The 26,326-nt window shown below is 32.1% G+C and overlaps 1 protein-coding gene across 6 annotated transcripts in view; it reads left to right on the forward strand.

Moving 5' to 3' along the window:
- Positions 1–26,326, forward strand: part of ash1 (histone-lysine N-methyltransferase ash1) — a 246,850-nt gene that overhangs the window by 119,583 nt on the left and 100,941 nt on the right. For 3 of the 6 annotated variants that reach the window (XM_074121973.1, XM_074121975.1, XM_074121976.1), the window contains one exon: positions 8,681–8,707. The exons of the other annotated variants lie outside the window; for them this stretch is intronic. In XM_074121973.1, coding sequence (XP_073978074.1) covers positions 8,681–8,707 — 27 coding nt within the window. The remainder of the gene's footprint in view (positions 1–8,680; positions 8,708–26,326) is intronic. 6 annotated transcript variants of the gene reach the window in all.

Consider the following 26,326-nt stretch of genomic DNA (forward strand, 5'->3'; position numbering starts at 1 on the left):
ATAAAAAAAAAATGTCCATTTTACTTAAATATTCCAGAAAATATTTTAAGAAAATCACATATTTTCCACATAATTGACGAAAATAAATGCATATTTTAGTTAAATATTTGGCATTTTTAAATACATAAAAGTCCGTTCCTTAATTATAACATTATAAGTTATAAGGATAAGTAAAATACTTTTAAAGTTATCTTATTGTTAGTATAGCGCCAAATTTTGAAATTGTTAAAAGTGGGTCGCGACAAAAAAAAAGAATCACTGATCTATATTATTATTTTTACACATCAATACCGCTATTCCTTATTTTATTTTTCATTTTAGCCTTTTAATTTAGTCCACATCCGTTTCTTAATTATTGTAATTTATCTATCTGATGACTACTATTTGCAACAGATACGCGGATACCTAAGCATTACTATATTATCTGTTCTTATCTCTTTTTATGGCCTCACGTATCTTTATTTCATTATTTTTGATTCAATCTTCTTTTTTTTCACCCACTTATTCTCAGAATTCCCTTTTATTTTATTTTTTCATTCTTGGAATAAAATTTATAAAAACAAAAATGTGCTAAATTTTGTTTGGTTTCGATCTTTGTGTAGTTGGATAAAATTAAATCTGAATATAAAAACAATAATTTAGAGAGGAATTTGCATTTTTTGATTTTTAATTATTTTTTAATTTTTTTGCCAGCCGGCAAACATTTCTGGCAAGACGCCCAAATTGTAAATCTGATTCAGAACTATTCTATGAGTTCATCCGTTGAATGTACTCATTTACAAAAATATAACCATCTCTTTTTAAAAACCTTCGCTGTTAAAAAGTGTTCTGTTAATTTTTTTTGTTTTTGCCTTGCATTTCATTTCTTATTTATTAATTTATTTATATATGTTTCTTTTTTTAAATATATTTTTTTAAACGAAAATTTATATCCTCGTTGATTTTGTTCATTATGATTTATAGCGCAAATTCCGTTTACTGATGTTACTGTGTCACGATTTGGGTTATTTATTTCGTTTGTGTTTAATTAAATTTAAATAAATTAATTTTTCTTCTCTTAATTTGATATCCGGTTTATTTTTTGTTGAATAATTCATTTTGATAGTCCTTAATATCATTTAATTACATTCTACCTGTTAATGTGCTACACAGATAATGAAATCATATGAAAAGATCTGTAAATGTAAATTTGTCTTCGATCGCTTGAATAATTACTGTTTTTAAGAAGCATGAGCTTTGCAAATGATTCACATTAAAATTTTGGATCTACGAGGGTCGTTTGAAAAGTCTTTGCAAAGTCAGAGAGATAGCACTACTGGCGCGTATCGAGGTTATGTTTAGTTAGTAGCATCTCTTGGAAGAACACACACCAAGTTTCAGCCAGATCGGTCTATTTCTTTGTGTTTGGCATTCGTTTGAATCGAGGAAGTCGAGTGATTTTCAAAAAATGGACGAAAAAGAATTTCGTGTGTTGATTAAACACTACTTTATGAAAGGCAAAACGCCTGAGGAGACTAAAGAGAAGCTTGATAAACATTATGGTGACTCTGCACCTTCGATTAGAACAGTTTATAAGTGGTTTCAAAATTTTCGGAGTGGCCATATGGGCACAAGTGACGCTGAGAACGTTCTGGACGCCCTGTTGAGGTTACTACTCCAGAAATCATTGATAAAATCCATAATATAGTGATGGATGACAGAAGAGTGAAGGTGCGTGAGATTGCTAGTGCTGTGGGCATCTCGAATGAACGGGTACATAATATTTTGCATGAACATTTGGACATGACAAAGCTATCCGCAAGATGGGTGCCCGCGATTGCTCACGCTTGACCAAAAACGAAATCGTGTGAAGTGTTGCAAGGACGGTTTGCAGCTGTTCCAGAAGAATCCGCAGGACTTTAAGCGTCGTTTCATCACCCTCGGACTACTATTTGTTCCCCAATATGAAGAAATGGCTGGCGGGAAAAAGATTTTATTCAAATGAGAAGGTGATTGCAGAAACGAATGGCTATTTTTCAGACTTGGACAAATCCTATTATTCGGAAGGGATCAACAAACTAGAGCAGCGTTGGACGAAGTGTATAAGCCTAAAAGGAGACTATGTTGAAAAATAAAAAAGGTTTACCCCAAAAAATTAAGTAGTTTTTATTTTTGCACGGACTTTTCAAACGACCCTCGTACGTGCAAAATAAGCGGAAAGTGACTTTTATCGGTAGGCTGATTTAATCCAAATGTTTATTTATAATACAGCTTATTTATAAAGATTATTTCTAATAAAGCTTATTTATAAAGATTATTTATAATAAAGCTTATTTATAAAATTTATTTATAATAAAGCTTATTTATAAAGTTTATTTATAATAAAGCTTATTTATAAAGTTTATTTATAATAAAGCTTATTTATAAAGTTTATTTATAATAAAGCTTATTTATAAAGTTTATTTATAATAAAGCTTATTTATAAAGTTTATTTATAATAAAGCTTATTTATAAAGTTTATTTATGATAAAGCTTATTTATAAAGTTTATTTATTTATAAGGTTCCTAAAACCCAATTTGTGAAAAACCATTTTTCCGTGGAACAAACATACCTGTTGGTGATTGCATTACATTGCATTCGACAGTATAGGGACCCCTCCCCAGTAAGTAGTTCTAAATGAATTCTTTAAATTCTGCCTTTCTTATGCTCGTTGCCATGATAACCCTGACATCGTTTTACATTACTAATAATAGTACCTAGGTCTGAGTGAGCTGCTAACTTCAATTAAGCATATTGCATATTATTAATCATAATGATTTCTTAATTAAAGCAACCTTATTTTTATTTATTTTTTTAATGCAGTGTATTTTTAACATTTAAACTAAAAAATTTTCTAGAAATAATAAATAGCTCGTAGTTAGTTGGAAAATCAATTTAGTTTTACATGAAATGCTTATGCAAAGTGATCAGCTCAAAAAGAAAACTACCTACCAAAATAAATCGACAACGAAACTATTTAAAAAATCTTACTGAGGGGAGCCTATGAACTTAATGTTTAACTGTTCTTTCAAAGTTTGGTTTTAATTGTGCAGTTTTATATGAGCCGTTCACTGCACAAATCGATTAACTCCCACTTTTTTTTGAAATATCTTAAATTTAAGTATCAAAGCACTTGGTTCAGTCATAGCTTTTTATATTTCTAATAAATTTCCCAAATAATAAATATTAATACCATTAAACGACAACATTTGTTTGGCCATTGAATAATAAAGTTTATTTCAGAAGCCATTTTGATTAACTCCATGCTCTAATGTAAATCGTTGCAATCATTCAATTTAAATTCAGGCGCTGAATAATAACGGTAAATTTATTTGAATTTATATTATAAACGGAATTTTTATAAAAATAATGTACATTATTTCATCGCATTTCTCCATTTTTTTTTTTGTGTGTTTTATGGAGTTTTAATTGACATGTGAAGTGAGCGACTCATATTAAAGATTTTATTCATTACGAGGGTCGTTTGAAAAGTCCGTGCAAAGTCAGAGAGATAGCACCACTGGCGCGTATCGAGGTTATGTTTAGTTAGTAGCATCTCTTGGAAGAACACACACCAAGTTTCAGCCAGATTGGTCTATTTCTTTGTGTTTGGCATTCGTTTGAATCGAGGAAGTCGAGTGATTTTCTCACGCTTGACCAAAAACGAAATCGTGTGAAGTGTTGCAAGGACGGTTTGCAGCTGTTCCAGAAGAATCCGCAGGACTTTAAGTGTCGTTTCATCACTGTGGATGAAACATGGATACATCACTACACTCCTGAGACCAAAGAACAATCTAAACAATGGGTTACCAAAAAAAGGCGAAGACCGTTCCTTCGGCCGGAAAGATTATGGCGACTGTCTTTTGAGATTCGCAAGGAATAATCCTCATCGACTATCTGGAAAAGGGTAAAACTATTACAGGTGCATATTATTCATCGTTATTGGACCGTTTGAAAACCGAGCTGCAAGAAAAACGCCGACGATTGGCCCACAAAAAAGTCCTTTTCCATCACGACAACGCACCAGCTCACACCTCAGCAGTTGTGGTCGCAAAATTAATGGAAATAGGGTTCCAACTCGTTTCACATCCCCCCTATTCTCCAGACTTGGCTCCCTCGGACTACTATTTCTTCCCCAATATGAAGAAATGGCTGGCGGGAAAAAGATTTTATTCAAACGAGGAGGTGATTGTAGAAACGAATGGCTATTTTTCAGACTTGGACAAATCCTATTATTCGGAAGGGATCAACAAACTAGAGCAGCGTTGGACGAAGTGTATAAGCCTAAAAGGAGACTATGTTGAAAAATGAAAAAGGTTTACCCCCAAAAATTAAGTAGTTTTTATTTTTGCACGGACTTTTCAAACGACCCTCGTATTAAATTAATAATCTCAAGGTTCATTGCTCTAAAAATGAAATAATAATAAATAAGAATCCAGCTGCTGACCCTTAGATTTTCTCTTCCTAAGAGCTTCTTACAGCTCACTGTCCGGTGATGGACAGTGTTGTCTGTAACGAGAGAACACTGTCCGGAGGCCGGCAGTGCACTGAAAAATGCACCGGGCGCCAATAACCTTAGATGTTGACGCGCCTTAAATCATAGAAAAAAAAATAATAAATAAGTTTTCAAATTTACAATTTGAGTTAAAATCTCTGAGAATCGTAGTAAAAGTAAAAGAAATCGGCTGAGTGATCACATCAATATATTTTTTGTTCACTCTTGAGACACCATTGGCATACTCAGCGTTTAAAAGAGGGTGGAGACAATTCCAAAAATATTTAGTAATGCATATATACGCACTACATGTGTCTGTATATATGAATGTATATTCTTTAAACAAACATGATCGACGGCCATACATACATATATATATGTATATACGACTTAGTTCAGAAATAACTTCTACATAGAAGGGGTTAGAATTGGGAGTAGATAGTGTTGAAGCGTAAATAGATTTTTGCCCCACATGTGACTAAATACAGCAATCTCTTGCTAAAAAACACTTGTTTCAATTGTGCACACGTATTTTATCTCTCTACATTATTTATTAGCCTGACAGTAAATTATAATTTCAAAACTATTTTAACAAAGGAAAGCAGAATGTTTTATTTAAATTTATTAATCTCTTGTTGATTATGATTCGCTTCTTTTTTTTTTAATTGAGGCGCATCAACATCTGTTGTTACAAAACACTGTCCATCACTGAAGCTGAAAGAGAAAAATCTTAGGGCCAGCAGCTGGATTCGAACCCATGATCTCTGTGTTGGAATCCAGTATTCGCTAACCACTCAGCTAATCCCTTCCCTGTGATTCACAAGTATTTTTATCTTCTTTAAATTAAACTATGAGGTCAAATGAAAGTATTTTATGTAAATTACTTTCTACTGTGTTTAGTAAAACTTAGCTATTCTTTGCTACCATTTCTGTTCAAACTGGATTTTTGGATCAAAGTTCATATGGAATTGATTGATTTTATAGAAATGTTAAGAATTTAGTTTAATATTTCTACCATTTTAAAAACTTTCTGGATTATAAATTGCATAAAAGAGGATTTTTAATACTTATTGTTAGTACGTCTATAAATAAGGAGAAGGTCTATAAATATGTTCACGCCCACATGATATTTCCAAATTTTTGGAGCAAAAGTAATGGAAAATAAAGAATTCTCTCGTGATTATGTTTGCGCACTTTTACCTGAGGGTCAGAGCCTAACTGAAATATGTTGAAAATGAATTCTCTAACAGTTTACCCTCACTAAGTTGTACAAAATATCTTAACTTATTCTACATTTTGGAAAATGCATCATCATGAATTGAGTACTGTAATGCATACAACAATGGGGCTGGACTTTAGCGATGTAAATAATCAACCACTCATTTTTTGGACTTTTTCGAACTTTTCCAAAAGATTGCACCTAAGGTTTTTTGATTTTATTTATATTGATTGTACTCTTCTCGTCTCTGACAATTAGTTAAAACATTTTCCCTGGCTAATTTGATTAAGAGCACTTCTGACTAGGGTTTCTTCTCGTGTGTTCCAATTTGGTAAAATATACGATCTTAGCACTTGGTACGTTCGTTATTAGAATAGAATAGATAAACGGGATGAGACCTACACCCTAAGGCACCGCAGTCACAAGAGGCTTATTGTGTTAGCACCCTTTTGGATCTAGTAGACGAAACCTCTCCTACTAAGAAGGTTAAGGACTTTCTCTACTAGTTCTTTTTGCTCTATTATCACCTTTTAGTCTCAAACGTCCAAAGGTTTCACAGCGCAACCGTTCGATTGTAACGCAATCACGTTCGTTATTAAGGACAAAGATTAAAGGGAAAATGACTTTTTTCAAGATTTGATTTCAAGAATTTAATAACAAAAGCTAAAACATTAACTTGCACCATTTTTCTCATTTAACATTATTAGTAATTACATCGTTACTCTAAAGTTTCAATTCAGGAGGAGCTCTGATGTTGTAGTTGACCCAGGCCTGTGCTCTTCACAGAAATAAGTCAGAGATTTTTTTTTTTCGGTTTTTAAGAGAAAAACATTAACCTTCCATTGTAAATATGTAATACATTACTTAGGCGCCACGGTAGCCGAGCGGTTAGAGGCGAGACCTGTAAAGCTAATATGTATTGTGGTACTGGGTTCGATTCCCGGTCTTAGGGCCTTGGATTTTATTTAATGGTTAATAAAAGAAGTTTACAGTAAAGTATGTTTGCTAGTCGCCTCCGTCCACGACACCTAATTGGTAGTTGGACGTTAAGCCCCGCCTGAAAAAGTAGCCAATTACTTTACTTTTTTTTTATTAATACATTACTTGGAAATTCATTAAAATTAATTGTTTCTTGTGTACCTATAATGGAAGACTATGCACACAAACGTTAGTTGAGAAATGTGTCAACTGTGTTCAAGTTCAATCATATTGATAAACTGAATTACAGCAGAAGCATCAACAGTTTATTCCCGATTGTTTTTCCGATCAGCATCAATAGGGAAATGGACAAAGGATTTCCACAGAAGTCCTTGGATTTATCATCGCCTCTTTAACAAAAAGAAATAAACGAAAGTTATAAAAATAAAGATAAATTGAAAGCTTAATTATAATTAACAATTTAACTAATTACTATAATAAAAAAAAAGAAGTATTTAATAAAAAAGAAATGCATTATTCTTAGGTTAATTATAGTATAAATAAAAAAACATTATATACTTAACCTTGTCTTATATAAAACAAAAATAACATATAACACTTTTGTACAGATGGCGGTTGGCTATTAAAAAAAATTAATGAATAAAACAGGGAATTATAAAATGTGTAATAATAATTATAATATCTGATTATAATAATAAATTTATGCTAATGTTATTCGCTTTTATATAATTTTGTAAATAGATGACGTCACCGCGCGTATACACACACACATACGTATATATGGAAATAAGTATGTAAAGTGAGCAGCTCAAGTGTGCATGTTCAAGCTTAATGCTTCTACTGAGATTATAATCCATCTTAGAACATGCTTTAACTCTTCTCTTGTTAGATGTGTCTAGGCAGCCAAGTCATTCTGCTTCATCTCTTGCTGTTAGCATCTATTTTCTCGCCATCGTACAACATTCTGATTTTAAGAGACATCTCTATGCAATTTAATATGTAATCCATTGTGCGCGTCATAAACCACGAAACATCGTTTTAGCGACCACAGGTTACAAATCCAGAACCATTGGAGAAATCCAGTTGGGTTGAACATGTTTGATTAGTTTATTTTTGCTATTTATTCTAATATTCTTTAGCTATATCCAATAAAATTTCCATAATTATGTCGTAACAATTGTCTTCGAAATAATTTGTTTGTCGAAGTTTCAGGAGGTAGAGAGTAAAGGTAATGTTTATTTTTTCAGTTGGGCTTTACGCCAAACTACCAAATTAGGGGTCGGTGGACGGCGACTACTATAAGATACACAATTTACTGTAACATTTATTTATTTTTTTTCTTCATACAAAATATTAAATAAAATCCAAGGCCTAGATCGGGAATCGAACCCAGTAACCACAATACATCTTCCCTTTGCGAGTCTAGTCTTTAACCCGCTCGGCTACTGAGGCGATTTGTTTATTTTATTATACTACTTTCGTAAAGTTACCAATTTTCCGTTATCAATAATTATTAGTAATAATTAAATATAAAACAACAGTTTTCAGTTATTTCCCCAATTTTAAGTTTAAAACTACTTGTTCCGTGACATTTGCCTAAAAAGCGTTTAGCAATTAAGTTCGTAATTAATTGCGTAGTCATTTAGCAATTAAGTTGCACAAAGAACCTATTCTTCGTCTAACCATGTGGCCAATTGCGTGTAAGCTCGGGTATCTCTTTTGTATCTTCGCTTATGATTTATTAATGCTTTAACTTAAATTAAAAATAGTTAATCTAAATTTGTTAAATTTTGGATTACAACCATTTTAAAACTATTACGTGTTTTTAAGGATTGGATAAAGATTAAAGGAAGGATTAGAATTTTATTTTAAGTCGTGCTAAATTTTTTCAGCACTATTTCACTCTTAAATGCCAGGATTTATTTGCGAAATTTCAAATTTTATTTATAACTTTTTTAGGATTTTTTTTTGTTTTATTTCTAATTTACATTATTTTTCTTTGTTGCAGGTAAGTTTTGGAGTACATATCAGATTGGTAAGCTCAGTATTATTCTTAATTTTTCCTACTTACGATCATGCGAAATTGGCTAAATTGAGATGGGTTAGAAATATCTCCTTATTGAAGTCCTATGTTTTTTTGTTTTTTTAAATTGGTCTGTTAATCGTTTACAGAACATCTCAAATACCAAGAACTCGCTGTAAGCTGTGTATTTTGATTTGGTTTCATCTGGGGAATCCGGCTGTAACGTAGCAATCAAAATCTCTTCCCAAAATTCCATTTTAATAATTGTTTTTACAACTTTTTTTGAACACATCTTGAAAATGATACAAAGGTTTTTTTTTTTTAAAAAAAAAAAATTATATTTAATGCTAATTTCAAGTTCAATAAATTGAAATTTGAAAAAAGAGATGGTAACAAAAGGGAAGTAAGTGGAAATCTCAGTACCCCAACATTATTTAGCAACCTCTGATTATGGATGGAAGTAAGAATCTGATCAAGGATACAATAAGACGCGTGTAAAAAATTTGAGTTTAAACAAATAAAATTAGAAGTTTCAGATTACAGTTAAACAAAGTTTGTGAGAATGTTCACACTGGTTTTTGAAATGCAATAATGTAAATAGAATGTGTTATATTAATTGTTTGTTTATAATATCTTTATTAGATTGCCTTTACTTTTAATAAGATCCACTAAAAGTTTATTACTGGTAATTAAAAGCTATAATCTTCTAGTTTAATTATAAACGTTATTAGGAAGCTTGCGACCGCTCTGTTATCGAGTTCACACTAAAACAATAAAGATATTCATCGATAGAACTACACCATAATTAAGCATGTAAATATCGCGTGATATTTCCATAACATTACTGCTTTATATTTACAAAGTTATTTTATTTATATATTTTGTTTTATACTTAACATTTCTTTATGAATATCGCAAGCCAGTTGTCACGTTATTGACTTGCCTGCCATCTATTTAATTTTTTAAAATTACAAATAATAATAATTATATTAATACGAATTTTGTAATATAATTCAACTACTATTTGGTAAAAATTACAGTTTAAAAGAAAACCTAACTACATCCGGTAGTGGTAAGAAAAAGTCGTGTGAGTGTGTTTATTAGATGTTAAATATTAAATAAAGTCAATAATTATGGTTAATTGATACGATAATTGCCGACAGGAACCGATCGCATTCGGCTTGTTAGAAATAAAAGAGAAAGAAAGTCGTGTGAGTGTGCAAGTTATTTGTTAATAATATTAAAGTTAATAATCCTGGTCAGTTGGGCCGAAAAGTGCCGACAATAACCGATCGCATTCGGTTTTATAGAGAGAAGAGAGAGAATAATTATATTAAAAAAAAGCACGGCTAAGGCTGGATGGGTTAGAGATCCAGTGATTCCTGGAAATCTTTTCTTTTTCCTACTAATTTTACTCTGTCTAACCCATCGTGCCTTGATGGCATAGGTTTGAACTAACTTTAATACTTTACAGTGAGGGGAAGGGATTAGCTATGAGGTTAGCATACTGGACTCCCACGCGGAGGTCCCGGGTTCGAATCCAGCTGCTGACCCTTAGATTTTCTCTTCCTAGGAGCTTCTTACAGCTCACTGTCCGGTGATGGACAGTGTTGTCTGTAACGAGAGAACACTGTCCGGAGGCCGGCAGTGCACTGGAAAAAGCTCCGGGCGCTAATAACCTCAGCTGTTGATGCGCAAAAAAAAAAAAAAAAAAAAAAAAAAAAAAAAAAAAAAAAAAAAATACTTTACAGTGAGTTTATCCTTCTATATCTCAGGAACGGATTATCGCAGAAACTTCAAATTTGATATTTCGTTCAAGGGTCACTACAGGAAGCGACAGATAATTTTTGGTCAAAATAGGTCCACCGGAAGTACCACGTTACTGAATAGATTTTTCACTTTTTTAACTTTTTTGAAAAAACCGCTCGTCCGATTTTGTTTAAACTTGGAATAATTATAGCTCACAAATAGTTCTATAACTTTTATAGGAAACATTTTTCTAAAATAATTCGATTAAGGGCACTTTTGGGGAAGGGGGGTTGGTGGTCAGTCCGGTAGAATGTCAGTTCTCTGTAATATATGGACTTAACTCCTATTAAACATTAATTAGACCTAAAATGTGAAACAAAAATTTGAAGTAAATTGGTCTACCGGAAATATCATTTTACAGTTTTTTCAAGTTTTCCTTTGATTTAAATATACTACGATAAATATTATGATTTATTTTTAAGTTGGATTACTTTTAGTGCACAAACTGTTCTATATTTTTTTTGTAATAAACATTATTTTTGACAACTCCATGTGGGGCTCTTTTTGGGTGATGGTGAGGGGAAGGGATTGATGGTCATTCATCTAAAGTTCCATTTACTGAAATGCTTGAAGTTACTTTTTATTAAATATTAATTATAATTAAACGTTTAACATTTGAAGTTTATCTTCAAGCGGAGTTAACTCTTTATTGAACATATTTTTTAAATTGTGCAGATTTTAGATTTTAAGTATTCGTCGGAAATAGATTATTTTTTTTTGTGGTGTTTTGAGCCCGAAATAGGAAATTGGTCTGAGAATGATTGAATGTATCCCACCTTAACTAAAAAAAAAAAAAAAAAAAAAAAAAAAAAAAAAAAAAAAAAAAAAAAAAAAAAATGCCATATAATGATTTTGAATATAATGAATTTTCTCAAAAAAACAACTGCTACAAATTTTCTTTAGAATCAGTTTTTACAATCAGTATGAAATTAATCCAAAGTATGGTCTTTACTCCATGGATTTGTTCACTATTTTGAGATTTCCTTAATAATTACTGATTTCCTGCAAACTCTGTGCATTAAATTCGTTCATATACATTTACTTATCAGCAGCTATTCTGTGGGTTAGATTGCCTGTTTAACATTTCAGTATATTGTTCTACAAACTTCATAATGTTGGTAGGAATTAAATATAAACAAAAAATATATTTTAAGAGAATTTGCCATTTTGCCAAAAATTGTGTGTTCAGATTTTTTAATTTCTAATATTCTTTGAAAAAAATATTGCGATTGTAGAGGAATTTCGAAATTATGTCTTGAACGGTAGTGAAATGTACGAAAACATATAAGAGGAGGGGACTTCCTTGTTTGATTGCAGTGCACTGACCTCCGCCAGTTTCTTCCATTTGTTTTTGTTTTTTGCCACAAAGAAAAAAGGTGTACAGTTTATTGCTTTCGATTACACTCAAATTGACCCTAATCAAACTCCATGCTGGTTCGGATGGATTCAATTAATGGGAATTTCTGATTAAAGACGATGCTAATAAAAAGGTGCTATTTAAAACTTGTAATGGATTAGTGGTTGATAATGTAATGGATTAATAAAACAGGAAATCGATGGTTAAGATAATTTAACATCTCTGCTCAATATAATTTCTTTATTAACAACCAACGGTATATAAATAATATACTGTTAGGAAGGTTAAACACAAGATCAAGGTCATTTATTATTAATACCTATATTTCAAAGCAAATCAACTTTTATTTATTTATTTATTTAAATTAATGAAGTTTTTAATTAAATCAAAATTAGTTACAGACGTTATCGCTTAATTATTCTATTTCTAATACTTCAGTTTTCAAGATATTTTTCATTTTTTAAAAGATTTTTCCCAAAATAGGCTCTTATGATTATTTTTGAATTTCGTATAGTGATCACAAAGTGATAAATCTGCCACTTTCATTTAGTTTTTTTTACCTGGAAAAATCGATCATCAGTCGACTTCAAACCTTACAGTCTAAAATCCTGAGAACAATAGTTACCGCTTCCTTCTACGACACCAATCACACAATATATTCTGATCTAAATATTCCTCTCGTTACTGGAAATAGCCCTGATCTCGGTACCCAAAACTCCACTACAAATCTACACAGTCATTACAACCCTCTGATCCACAACATCTCTACTACAACGCTTCCTTCATATCCGCATCACAAACTTATGGCTTCCAGATCAAAAAATTATGTCATTAAAGTGAAGAATATCTTACAAAATTTCATTTTTTATTTTATTTATTTATTTCTTTTATTTTTTTTTAATGATTTAAGGCGCGTCAACATCTAAGGTTGTTGGCGCCCGGAGCTTTTTCCAGTGCACTGCCGGCCTCCGGACCGTGTTCTCTCGTTACAGACAACACTATCCCATCACCGGACAGTGAGCTGTAAGAAGCTCCTAGAAAGAGAAAATCTAAGGGTTAGCAGCTGGTATTTTTTTTTTTTTTTTAATTTAAGGCGCGTTAACACCCAAGGTTATTGGCGCCCAGAGCTTTTTTCAGTGCACTGCCGGCCTCCGGATAGTGTTCTCTCGTTACAAACAACACTGTCCATCACCAGACAGTGAGCTGTAAGAAGCTCCTAGGAAGAGAAAATCTTAAGGGTCAGCAGCTGGATTCGAACCCGGGACCTCCGCGTGGGAGTCCAGTATGCTAACCTCATAGCTAATCCCTTCCCTTATTATTATTTATTTATTATTATTATTTATTTATTTATTTATTATTATTATTATTATTATCTGGATAAGATTTTTTTTTTTTTTAATTGGGACAGGTCTCCGAGGAGTCCAGTGTTTGATAAGGTGTGCTCAACTCCATTAAATTTATTAGAGAGAATCTAAACGTGAAGAAAACTATCATTTCTAATTATCGCATTTCAAATTAGCGGTAAAATATACCTAGTAATAAATATTAACGTACTAGAAGAATTTAAGTTTTTTAAAATGTACCAGAGTAAATGTTTTGAACATGCAAACGTAATCCACCTATCAAGAAGTATAAATTATCGAACAGATTGTTTGTTGAAAGATTAAATTTTAGTTCACTTAAAAATAGAACACGGATTAAATAAAATAAAACTTGATTGAAGGGGGAAAAAAATAGAAAGCTACATAAAGAACGGTTTAAAGCGGACTCAATAACAACAGTGTGTATGTTTGTAAATATAAAATCCCACCCACGAAATATAGTTTGGTGATACGAGAGAATGATTAATGAGAATACCAACATAACCCCTAAAAATAAAACAAATAGAAGAATAAAATTGAAGGAAAAGAGGTGTGGGTATGAGACTATTTTGATATATGATATCATCAACTTATACAAAATTGTTTACAATAATAAGATTATTATTCCTGTAATGCACTGTTGTTATTTGTGGATTGTGTTGTTTTAAGCCGTTGTTTTCATATTATTTTAACTAAACCAAGACAGTTGCAAGCCTGGGTTAGTTTTCTATTTATCCTTGTCTAGCAGCTAGCTCATTGTTGCCTGCATTTTTTGCGATCTTCTGCTACTTTGTACTTACCTTTTTGGAATACTTGGAAAATGATAATTTATTCGCATACGGTTAAAACTGGTTGACTGACGATAAAAAAGAATTTAATGTTTTCAAAATGAAGCATCTATTCAGTCCTTCTCTGTTCAGGCCCTCATCGTCACCTAATCACGCTTCAAATTATACTTATTTATGCGTGGTTTACTGTGCCATTAGATGTTTGCTCATTGCATCGTGGTTTGTCAGGCAATACAAAACTTAAAGCGGAGATTTGAATATTACACTTCGTCCTCAACCGCCTTTATAACTCTAACCTGGAACCCTCAGTTCAACACTTCTTTCGCCTCAACCAGCTTATAGTTCTCATCTGGTATCTTCCTTGCATCACTCCTTCGTCTCACGCTGTTTATAGCTCAGAACGGGCACCATCCTTCGTCTCACGCTGTTTATAGCTCAGAACGGGCACCATCCTTCGTCTCACGCTGTTTATAGCTCAGAACGGGCACCATCCTTCGTCTCACGCTGTTTATAGCTCAGAACTGGCACCATTCTTCGTCTCACGCTGTTTATAGCTCAGAACGGGCACCATTCTTCGTCTCATGCTGTTTTTGTAGCTCAGAACGAGCACCATCCTTCGTCTTTCAACTCCTACGTTACAGTCAGCAGCTTATAGCTCAGACGTGGCATCCTCTGTTTTTCCACTTTTCCTGCCTAAACCAGCTTATTAAAGCTGAGATATAGGAACCTTTCTTCGTCTTTCGCTGGTTATAGCTTGGACCTCGCATCCTTTGTTTCCACTATCTTCCGCCTCAACCAGCTTACAGCAGTCATCTGGCACCTTCTTTTTACCACTCCTTCCACTCAAACTCAGATATCACATTTTCGGTTTATTAAACTTAACAATAAGATATATTTGAAACATTTTATCAGGTAAATTGGTACGGATTTGTAGAGGTGATATTTCAGATTTTGGTTGCAATTTTTAAGTGTGAATAATACCTGGGAATGGTATTTATTCTGTATTTTGACAGGGGCTTTTCTCTTTATTATTTTCTATCAGAATCGGAAAGTAATAGATGTATTCAATTTTGTAAGATATTAAAAATGGGGGAAAATATACTGTTCTATATATATAAAGATAATTAGATGATAATTGTGTATTAAAAATAACAATCAACCTCGAGAGTATCAATAAATTAGATAAGCATCATGAAGGGCATTATTGTATTATAAATAATGGTAGCCATACTTGAAAGGGGGAGGAGGAGTGTTTAAACATCAATACCGTGTTGGAAGTTAGCGGACGAGTTACTATACTATTAACTCATGAGCATTTGTAAACCTATACTTGGTGCGAGCAGGTCCTGAGCAGATCGCGTGACCAAAGCGCGGCCACTCAGAACGTTAAACACCTTGCCCAGAACCATTGTAGTTTTGTTAGCTGGCTACTGCTCGCATTATTCTAGCAAATTATTTGTCGTGCTTTTAGCATTTAGTTTGTTTTGTTTTATACATGATGTATTCCACTTTATAGTTTATTTTATCTACTGAACTACTGTTTATCTTTTTATTAATTTACGAAATAATCTTTTCCAATTAATTGTTTTATTTAATGACAGAATTTTTACTTCGATTACTTGACACACAAGATATGTTTTTTAAATTTATTTTTTATTTGTTTTCTTTAATTATTTACTCCTTTTAAAGCCGATGCCCTATACAATAAAGTGCGTGATATTTAATTAAATCAACAACATTAAAAAATAAAAAAAGGGAAGGTATTAGGAAAGGAATCAACAGCGTATATACTGGATGATTCCCACTGTGTTCGATACCCAATCTTTAGGCCTTGTATTTTATTTATTGTTTAATATTAGAACTTAGTAGTAAAGTATGTTTGCTAGCCTCTGTCTTTGATCTTCCTATCTTTTTTCACATCCTAGGAGCTTCTTACAGTGTTGTCCTACGACCTCAGAAGTTGATAATTATTTGAAATTATTTTTCCACGACAGTTAGACACGACAATTCCACGGCAGTGTCACGGGATGGTAATTATTCCTCTGAAGTACCATTTTAGTTAAAAATATAAGGCCCTCAGCCTTTAATATTGTGAAGGAAAGATAAAATGTGTTGCTAAATTTCGGAGTTTTAAAGTCCTGCGCCAAATTGATAATGTTATTTTACATTAACCTTCACAAAGACGTAAATATCCCTTTTTTCATCGAATCTATCCATTCACGATTCCTCAATTTCCCTTAGAACCCTATCCTGCCATCCTAATTCAACAGCTCGAACTCCTTTCCTCTTCAACCCATTCTGATAATCCACCACGACGTCTAAAACAATATTGACCTCATGATCTCCTAACCATTGAGTAAAATTTTCGAGAATGTCAGCACTAGCTGATGATTTCCCTTCTTCTTGTATCTGTACGGTTGCGTTAGGCATCGAACCGTTTTTCGCATCGTGTACAACTATTATTTGCAAACTAAGTGTGCACCAAATTCAAAACAAAATATACATTAAGTTTTATAGATTAAAATATGTAAAGGGTAATTAAATTTGATAAACATATTGCACCTTTTAGACAGTTCATAAAGTTTGTTTTCAATTCATAAGACCAAATCTCCACCTTTTATGGCAATAATTTGTTTAATATAAGATCCAATAAGACTAGATCTCCACCTTTTATGGCAATAATTTGTTTAATATAAGATCCAATAAGACTAGATCTCCACCTTTTATGGCAATAATTTGTTTAATATAAGATCCAATAAGACTAGATCTCCACCTTTTATGGCAATAATTTGTTTAATATAAGATCCAAATTTTTTTAAAATAGCATTTCATTTCGGTATAATGTGCATTTATACAATAAAAAATAATTTTTGTAATAACTAAATATGCAATAATATTCGGAGTTAAAACAATTTTCTAACCTGTAACTTCGAAAATCATAGTGTGAGAAAGTCGTACGTGTCAATACCTGATTTGTTTTATACACAATAGGCGCTTATCCAACATGTAAATAACAATATTAACTCAGGTAATTGCTAATAAAAATGATCTCCTTAAATGAATGAATAAAACTAGAGCCATTATATGCTTTAAAAAAACAAAACATACATAAAGTTTTATAGATTAAAATCTGTAAAAGGGTAATTAAATTTGATAAACACATTGCACCTTTTAGACAGTTCATAAATTTTGTTTTCAATTCATAAGTTCTTTTTTTACGTTCATAAATTTTTAAGTTATTGTACTTTTTGTTAAAATTTCTCTCAGTTTAAAGAATTCCAAATTTTAGTGTAAAAAAAAAAGCTGTTATTAAAGAAATTTATTACTCATAAAAGCTAATAATATTCACGCTTAATAAACAGTTAACAAATATGTTGTTACATGTAATAAATTGCTTTATAAGTTGGCAGGACTGTCCCGTGTAATAAGAAAGCGAACTATATACGTATATATGACACTATCACAAGAACATATGTTAACCATCGTTTCCTTTTTTGCTTTGTAAGTTTCCCCTTCGCCATTAATTTCTTATCTTTGTTTTTATTTTAATTTTAATACATATCTTTTCTTTAATATATTCCCTTAATTAGCAGCAATTAAAAAATATATATTATAATTAAACATCTGTTATATCGCGCAGAGAACAACAGATCGCCCTATATCTTTACACCATATCTAAGAAATATTATTCAATGATCTTTTTTACTTAATACGTATGTGTTTTTTTTTGTTCATAATTTATTTCGAAATGAGATATTAAGCTTAAGATACAGAAGGCATTTCTTTGTTACGTAGTTTATTATATACACTTATTATTTCATTTACCTGTAAGTTTAGATTCAATTTTATTTATTTTTTTTCCTGATTCTTCAGGGGTAAATTTTAAAAGTACAGAATACTTGTTTGACGTGAAAAGTGTCCTGTATTTTCTTATTCTGTTTTGAAAGGATAAAAGGGTTCAAGTTTCTTTTTTTAATTTTTTGTATTTCATTTTACGAAATTTGATCTGACTCAACTTAACTAACAAATGCTTTGAGAACCATTTTTCCTAGAAGCTTGTTTTTAGTAGAAAGAGGAATGGATTCACTTCTCTTGTTATAACTTCTGTTATTTAACAGATCGCATAGTATTAATAAGAAAAATGCTTAACTAAACTATCAGCAACAGTTGTTTAACAATTGTTAAACCGACCATTATTCCAAAAAATTGCTTCACTAAATTATCGGCAACAGTTGTTTAACAATTGTTAAACCGACCATTATTCCAAGAAATTGCTGTTAGTAGAAAAGGGAATGGATTCATTTGTCTTGTTATAACTTCTGTTATTTAACAGATCGCATAGTATTAATAAGAAAAATGCTTCACTAAACTATCAGCAACAGTTGTTTAACAATTGTTAAACCGACCATTATTCCAAGAAATTGCTGTTAGTAGAAAGGGGAATGGATTCATTTGTCTTGTTATAACTTCTGTTATTTAACAGATTGCATAGTATTAATAAGAAAAATGCTTCACTAAACTATCAGCAACAGTTGTTTAACAATTGTTAAACCGACCATTATTCCAAGAAATTGCTGTTAGTAGAAAGGGGAATGGATTCATTTGTCTTGTTATAACTTCTGTTATTTAACAGATTGCATAGTATTAATAAGAAAAATGCTTCACTAAATTATCGGCAACAGTTGTTTAACAATTGTTAAACCGACCATTATTCCAAGAAATTGCTGTTAGTAGAAAGAGGAATGGATTCATTTGTCTTGTTATAACTTCTGTTATTTAACAGATCGCATAGTATTAATAAGAAAAATGCTCAACTAAACTATCGGCAACAGTTGTTTAACAATTGTTAAACCGACCATTATTCCAAGAAATTGCTGTTAGTAGAAAGGGGAATGGATTCATTTGTCTTGTTATAACTTCTGTTATTTAACAGATCGCATAGTATTAATAAGAAAAATGCCTAACTAAATTATCGGCAACAGTTGTTTAACAATTGTTCAACCGATGCCCCCTCTCCAAAATTAAAATTACTAATGGTTATAGCGTAGTACAAATGTAATTGTAATTGAAATTAGACAAGGAGTGGAGCACACCATATTCCTGTTATAAATGTTATTTTAAACAGTTGAACTATCAGAACAATTATAAGTTATAGTCCAGGCTATATCATTATTATTGGAGTCAAGTAGACGTAGTAGTTAAGAAATTTCAGGCAATCACCTTTTGCCAGGCTTTATAATGAGCTATAAGAATCGGTCAAGTGAAAGGAACTATTTTTTTGGTTTTTATTATTACTTTACTTTATTTTTTCCAACACTTGACTGTAAATATACAGCACTTTATATTACCTTTATTTAATTACTAAATCCACCTACCTTGAGGCCATTATCTATCTGTCCTTGTAATTCTGACATAACATATACCACTTTCAGACATTCCAATCTCTGTGTTAGTTTTATTTATTATTTACTTTCTAACTTTATTTTATTTTTTATTCTTTTAAATCATTATGTTCATTATTCATGATTTTAGTTTAAACTAAATGTAATTTTTTTTTCTTAATTCTCCTGTTAGTTTTCGTAATTGTGTTTTCACAATTATTTTAAAAAGTTTAGTGAACGGTGATATGTGAGGAAATGCAAAGAACATCTCGAAAATGAAATATCGCTAGCTCAGAATCGGTATTTTCTTTTATTTATAATCTTGGTCACCCACAAAAGTGACTCATAATGCTTCTTTTAAACTTATCTTTACACTACACATTCTGCTAAAAAAATTGGAATACATCTCCATTGAGAAAAATTTATTGTATTTATTTTTTGGTGACTTTCAAGAATATTTATTACTACAAATATCTCTCTAAAGTGTTTTACCAGGATACTGTACAATTCTATCAAGCTTTGTAATTTAAATTTAAAGCATGGATTAGAGTATCTAAGTGTTTAGCATATCTTTCTACTTTTTGCGGAACTATTTCTGAGTAAATCTTTTTGTTTTAACCAGTTAAGCGTGTTTAAAGTGTATACACGTAAAACCAAATCTCTATTACAGTGCGTTCGACGTGTATACTCGTTGTGAAAAATATAAAATTGCCATTAACTATAAAAAAAAACTCGAAATTTTAATAAAATTCAATAAGAATATTATTTGGTGGGATGTTTCCTTTATCTTACCAATAGAACTGCGGTGGGAGTCAGCCAAATGATAAGTGGTTGGTACATGTTTGGTCTCCGCATTAGAGATTGGGGAATTAGGCACACAAATAGAAGCTCTCAACCCTTGTGCAATGCCATTTTTACCTTTTAGATAGAGATTCAGACCTCAGTACGAGCATGATTTCATTTTGCACAGAATTCAAAGCTCTTTTTTCTTCCTTGTAAAAGCTGTTGCATCCCTAGTTAACTAGAACAATGCATAAGTGAAGCGGTGCAAGATTTTGAATGAGCACAGAATGCTCTGGTAATCTTAAGCCCCAGAGATTGCAGAAAAAGTCTCTTGCAGGGACTATTATGACGTTGTAAACTTTTGGTTGTTTTGCCGCTGCGTTCGACGTGTATACACGTCATTGCCGTGATTTTAATTCCGCACACTGTGGGTTTTTTTAAAAAAAATTACACTCCGCGCTTAACTGGTTAATTAATAAATTAGGTAAAAATTATTAATTTTTTGCCACAAAAACTGCGCATTTTATTAATTTATTTTTTATTTAGGTACTTTATTAGTAATATTTACTGCTAAAACAAATGTAACACGTAAATTCGATCTTATTGGTTCAAGTTCACTTGTAATGTCACGGTAAGAGCAATCACCCACTAGTGAAACTCTTTCACAATGATTTAATCATAGCAATAGATCTCTAGGCCACTTCCGCTTCAAACGACGAAGAGTTAGAAGAGCTGTTGCAAGAGAAGATTAGGATGATGAGATCTAGTAGGCTGTGAAATTTGCGGTAGCGTGATTTGATTAGATCGGTTGGTAAAAGAGATGTGAAGAGCAGTGTTAATGGTAAGGTTTTACCTAAGGTATATAAGGGATTTAAAATTTCGGATCGAATTTCGTTACGCTTTAATAAACTAAAAATGGCGAAAACAAAGTGATGATTCATGTTGGTCACTATCTATCCGTCATTTTTTAAAAAAATAAAAATATTTTAAATGTTTGCTAGTCTTGAATTTTATTTAGAGCCCACATCATTTATTAAATGATTCTCTCATTAGATCATGCACTACAGTGAGTGGTGTTCTACATTCCTATGATTCAGAATAAAAAGAATGTAAACAGGAAATATGCTAAACGTCACAACTCATCGTAAAATATCGAAGCGAATTGTTCCAATAAAACTGTTAAAAACAGATCAAAGAAGATACGTTAAACACTTTGCTTTTTTTTTAATGATTAAGTGAATTATTCAGCTGTGTTCGATATTTTAACTTCTTGTTATGAAATATGAAAGCTTTGTATCAGGCAAGCATAAAGTCACAATGTGACAGCTCTCGTCAAAGCTCTTGCTTAGTAAAAAACATAAAAATCATCTAATGTTTATTTAGTTCTTACTTATTGATGATTTCACTCAAGGAGAAAGTCGATGTGGAGGGATTATGTTAAACAGTTGGTGGGCAGATAATTAGATGGTGCATTGTTTCACTAGAATAGAAACGACTTAGCAACATCTTCAGTTTTTGCGCCTAAGATTGCTTTTATTTTATCTTTTTATTTATTTTTTTTGTTTAATCTTTTATTGAAATTTGCAACTGCAACGATTGTGGCAACTAGCAAATGAGATAAAATATAATAATGTCTTGAATGAAGATTGGAGAAGGCACCCAGTGGCGGCACTCCATTATCGTGAATAGATGCACTATACTGCTCTTACGAGGAGAGTAGCTCGTGGGGCCATCTACTCTTCAATCTCCTTAGAGCAGTGGTTCTTAACCGGTGTTCCGCGAATATGGTCCAAGTGTTCCGCGAAATTTCAATTTTAAATTATATTGAAAATTAGAAACTTAAGAAAGATACGAAAACAAAAAAATCGTTCCTTTTTTTTTAAATTTGAATTTTCTACTACCAAAGCCGGCCTATCTTTTTAAGTCATAGTCTTTTACAGCATTTTTGATTGGATACGAAATCCATTTGGCATTTTTGATACATCGCATGCTCAATTTTCCTTACAAGAAGAAGAAGAATTAGTTTCTCTGTCAACAGACTGAACCCTTAAAATGAAATTTTTAGAAGTAACTGTTGATAATTTTGGATTTCTATCCAAAAAAAGAATGCCCAGCTTTGTCAAGAAAGGCACTCGAAGTTTTAATACAATTTTCAACATCTTATCTTTGCGAGTTGGGTTTCTCAACGTTAACCAACATAAAAGCCAAGAAAAGAGAAAGACTTACTAATATAGAAGAGGAAATGAGGGTAGCTCTATCTCAAATCGGACCTGATATTCTTCAAATATGTAAGCATCGCCAGCCACAAATTTCTCAGAGTTTTTGTTATTTGTAGCAACGTACTTTTATGTTCATTATTTGGTTAATTTCATTTTCAGAATTTATTTTTTAAAACTATGTAATAATTTATCCATTTTCATTTTAATTAATACATATATCTTTTTTGAAAATTATATTCGATTTTTTATTATTCGTTAATTTTAAGTTCCTGCTAAATACCGAATTTCAATTTTTTTAATGTTAGTTTTTCGCTAGAAAAATATAAGTATACATAACTGTGTCCGCGTCTTTGAAAAGGTTAAGAACCACTGCCTTAGAGGATTACTTGGTAATTTGGAAGAAGATAGGTGTTCTATGAGAGTGTTAGGATTGAGCTGCTGTAGAAGAATGAAATTTGAGGAAACGGGTGTTAGCAAGATCTGTAATGAAAGAGATTTTGAGGTCATTATGGATAGTAAGGTTAGATACATAGAACGGAGCGTTAAGAAGTTTTGCGAAATATTTTTTACTGTAATGTCTGGGAGGCGTAGTGAGTTGGAACGCTTAGTCGATCCCCATACTTCGATTCCGTATGACCAAATAGGTCCACAGTAGCAGAAGGTATATAAAGAGTCTTCTGTTATGTAGGTTAAGTTTCGAACGTTTGTCAAGTAGTCTAGCGAGAAGTTTGTAGCGTGTATTTTTTAAGAAAAATATATTTCTGTACCTCGGAGGGAAAAGGCACCATGTCACAAAAAGTAAATCTTACAGGGGAGCCAAATAAAGATATTTTTCCAATTTCATTTTTTGTTCCATTTTTCCGGTTATACTGTTTCCTGTACTTCTCACCGTAATTATTACATTAGGTACGGCCACTTTAACTCCCATATTTTAAAATATTTTACTTTCATCTCCATTGTGAAAAAATTTATGCCCATGTAGTGCCTTTTACCCTTAAGCAATGAAGTATCAAAGCGCTTTTTAAAAATACATAAATCGCTTAATAGTAAACATAGGACATAGTGCTTTACACCTGTAGAAAGAGCAACAAAAAATTTGCAAAATGATGCCAAAATCTGAAAATCGAAAAAAATGGACATGGTGCCTTTTCCCTCCGAGGTACAGATTTATAAATTTAGTTATGAAATAAATTTTGCTTTTGTCAAGAGTATATAAATTGATTTTTTTTGCTTTACAATACGAGCATTGAGGTCTCCTAAGTTTGGAAAAAAGGTCTTTTTGTTATTACTCTTCATTATTTTTGGTGACTGAATCATAGTTTCAATAGGATGAAAAATTAATGCCAGTTTCAGTCATTTATTCTGCCGAGCTTTCGACCTAGAGACTAGGTCATCTTCAGGGCTAATTTACAATATATTGTTTTACATCATTAGAGGATTGGTGTGTCTTCTTTCTTGTCTGTTCAAGGACTTTTTGTTAATAATCCCTCATCTGGCCCCTTTCCTCTCGCTTCCTCAACACTCGAAATTGACCGTAACCTTCTTACAGCAATTATTTTTACGCAAAGAGTTTTATTTCAAACCAATCTTTCCATCCTAACTTTAATTAATCCTCAAAAGTACAGTTAGATTATTGAAAAATGTATGACATTTATTACAAGTGTAAAATAGGCTTTCTTAGACAACATTGTATTCACTATTTACATCCTAATATATCTGCGAGCGGGACCATCTATCTTAATTTTTGAAAATTAGGCGTGTGCTGGGAATAACTATATAATGAGTTAATATTATTTTCTTTTACTTGATATGGAAAGTCTAACGATTATTGAGAGTTTTTCACCTGAAATATCCCGTTTTTGTGGTTACCTGAATCCCAAAAAGTCATTTTCAGAAAATATACTGTCTATGTGTTTTTTTTTTACTTTTTTTGGCATTGGCTTTCGCCATACAGCCAGCATCGTCTAGGTGCTTATCACTAGAATATCACTCACTCTCCATTCTTACCAACAAATACATTCGCTTCACACATTCATCCCTCTACTATATACAACTGTTTACCTACAAACTTACAACTAATGGATGGATCAGTACTCTATATTCCTGCCATCCTTATAGCTTAACCGAAATTAAAATCACCGTAATCCTTCTCTAATCATTTTCTTGCTTTCTATAACTTTTAAATACATTCATATTTCATTGCTAGCTCTGCAATAGATTTAAGCACATAGATGTTGGTGGAGAATATTATGTCTTCATAGCGAAATAGTGCATCTAAATATCTGTATATGTCGTCAAACATTCGTTTCCTTTCTACCACATAACATGGACACATCATTACTATATGTTTGAAATCCTCCTCCTCATTGCAATCTACGCAAAGAGGAGACGAGGACCTTTTGTTGATCATGTTAAGATATGATCCGCACACCGCCTGGTTCAGCCTCTCAGCCTGCTTATAGTTTATTGAATATTTTCAGTTTTGAAGCTTTTCATTCGAAACTTTTTAAGTGATCAATTTCATTCGCACGCAATTTTTATTTTTATTTATTTTATTATAAGTATTCATTTTGGTGTAACCCATTATAGTATTTTCATATAAAAATGTTTACTGTTAAAAGTTGGATGGCAACTAATAGTTACGTTTAGAGAAGATAACTATTATTTTATGTAGTATGTATACCCATGATGGAAGACAATTTACATATCAACCACACAAGCTGCCCTCAAACACTCCCTTCACATCAAGGACTAACAACTACGTCATCGCCCACAACCCTTTGAATTACCAATGGAACTCCCACACATTATACGTAGACCCATTAATAGGTAAACACTATACAAGGTGTCCTCATTAAATATTTGATTCCATTTGACCTTATTATAGGTTTATTTATTGACAACCAGTAAATGATGTTATAACCAGATTTATTAAGTATTTATTGATGCCTAAATACCAACCTTTTTTTGGTTTTACTGCTTAAATATCCAAAATCAGTAATAACAAGTTCTGTATTCTTAAACGGAAGTTAGTTCTAAATGGTCAAATTAAGGCACCAAACTGTTGGATCTATTTTTCGAGAAAAGCAAACTGTTTATTTGTCGTTGGCGCTCCTAGAGCTTTTTTTTGAGGTCATTACCGATTTCCAGACGGTGCACTCTCGGTATAGACAACACTGGCCATCACCGGACAATAAGTTGTAAGAAGCTCCCTTAGAAAGAGAAAAATAACTTTTATTAGAAAACATGTTTGCAAGGGCTTGCTAGTCGGGATGGTTGGGGTAGAGTTTCCTCTAATGTATGGCTTCTTCTTCTTCCTCCTTGGCACTACAGCCCATGAGGAGCCACAGCCTCCTCAATTGTATTCCTCCACTCCTAGACAAGGCAGCCGTCTCCTCCACCTTCTTCTCATCCCTAACAAACTGAGGTCATGATCCACATCATCCAGCCACCATTTCCATGGTCTTTCTCTACTTTTTCCTTCTCCTAGGTGACCAATAAACAACTTTCTCGGTATCCTGCCCTTTTCCATTCTTTGCAGGTGACCCAACCACCTCTAAAGTACTATTTTAGTGAAAATTTAATGTCTTTTATCCCTTACATGTTACAAAGAAAGTTAAGATTGTTAAAATCCTGTCTATGAAATGCCATTTTGAAAAAAATTTGCCAACTCATTGCAGCAATAAATAGCAAATAGTGCGTGTTTTTCCCAAATTTTTGGCCAGTTAATTTGTTGATTCGTTTATAACACATCAACAACATCTCGGTCGTTGTCCTTTGTAAAAAAAAAAAAAAAAAAAGAAAAAAAGAACACCGAGCATGTAGTATCTTGTTAAATACTAAAATGGTAAATAATATAGAGGGGACCTTTCACCACAGACGGCAAGATCGTGATCGCAGACTTCATCACGATTCAAAAAAATAAGAATTAAT

Source organism: Rhodnius prolixus, unplaced genomic scaffold, assembly GCF_049639745.1.
Source record: "Rhodnius prolixus isolate KJV_2025 unplaced genomic scaffold, Rpr scaffold_8, whole genome shotgun sequence".
Lineage (NCBI taxonomy): Eukaryota > Metazoa > Arthropoda > Insecta > Hemiptera > Reduviidae > Rhodnius > Rhodnius prolixus.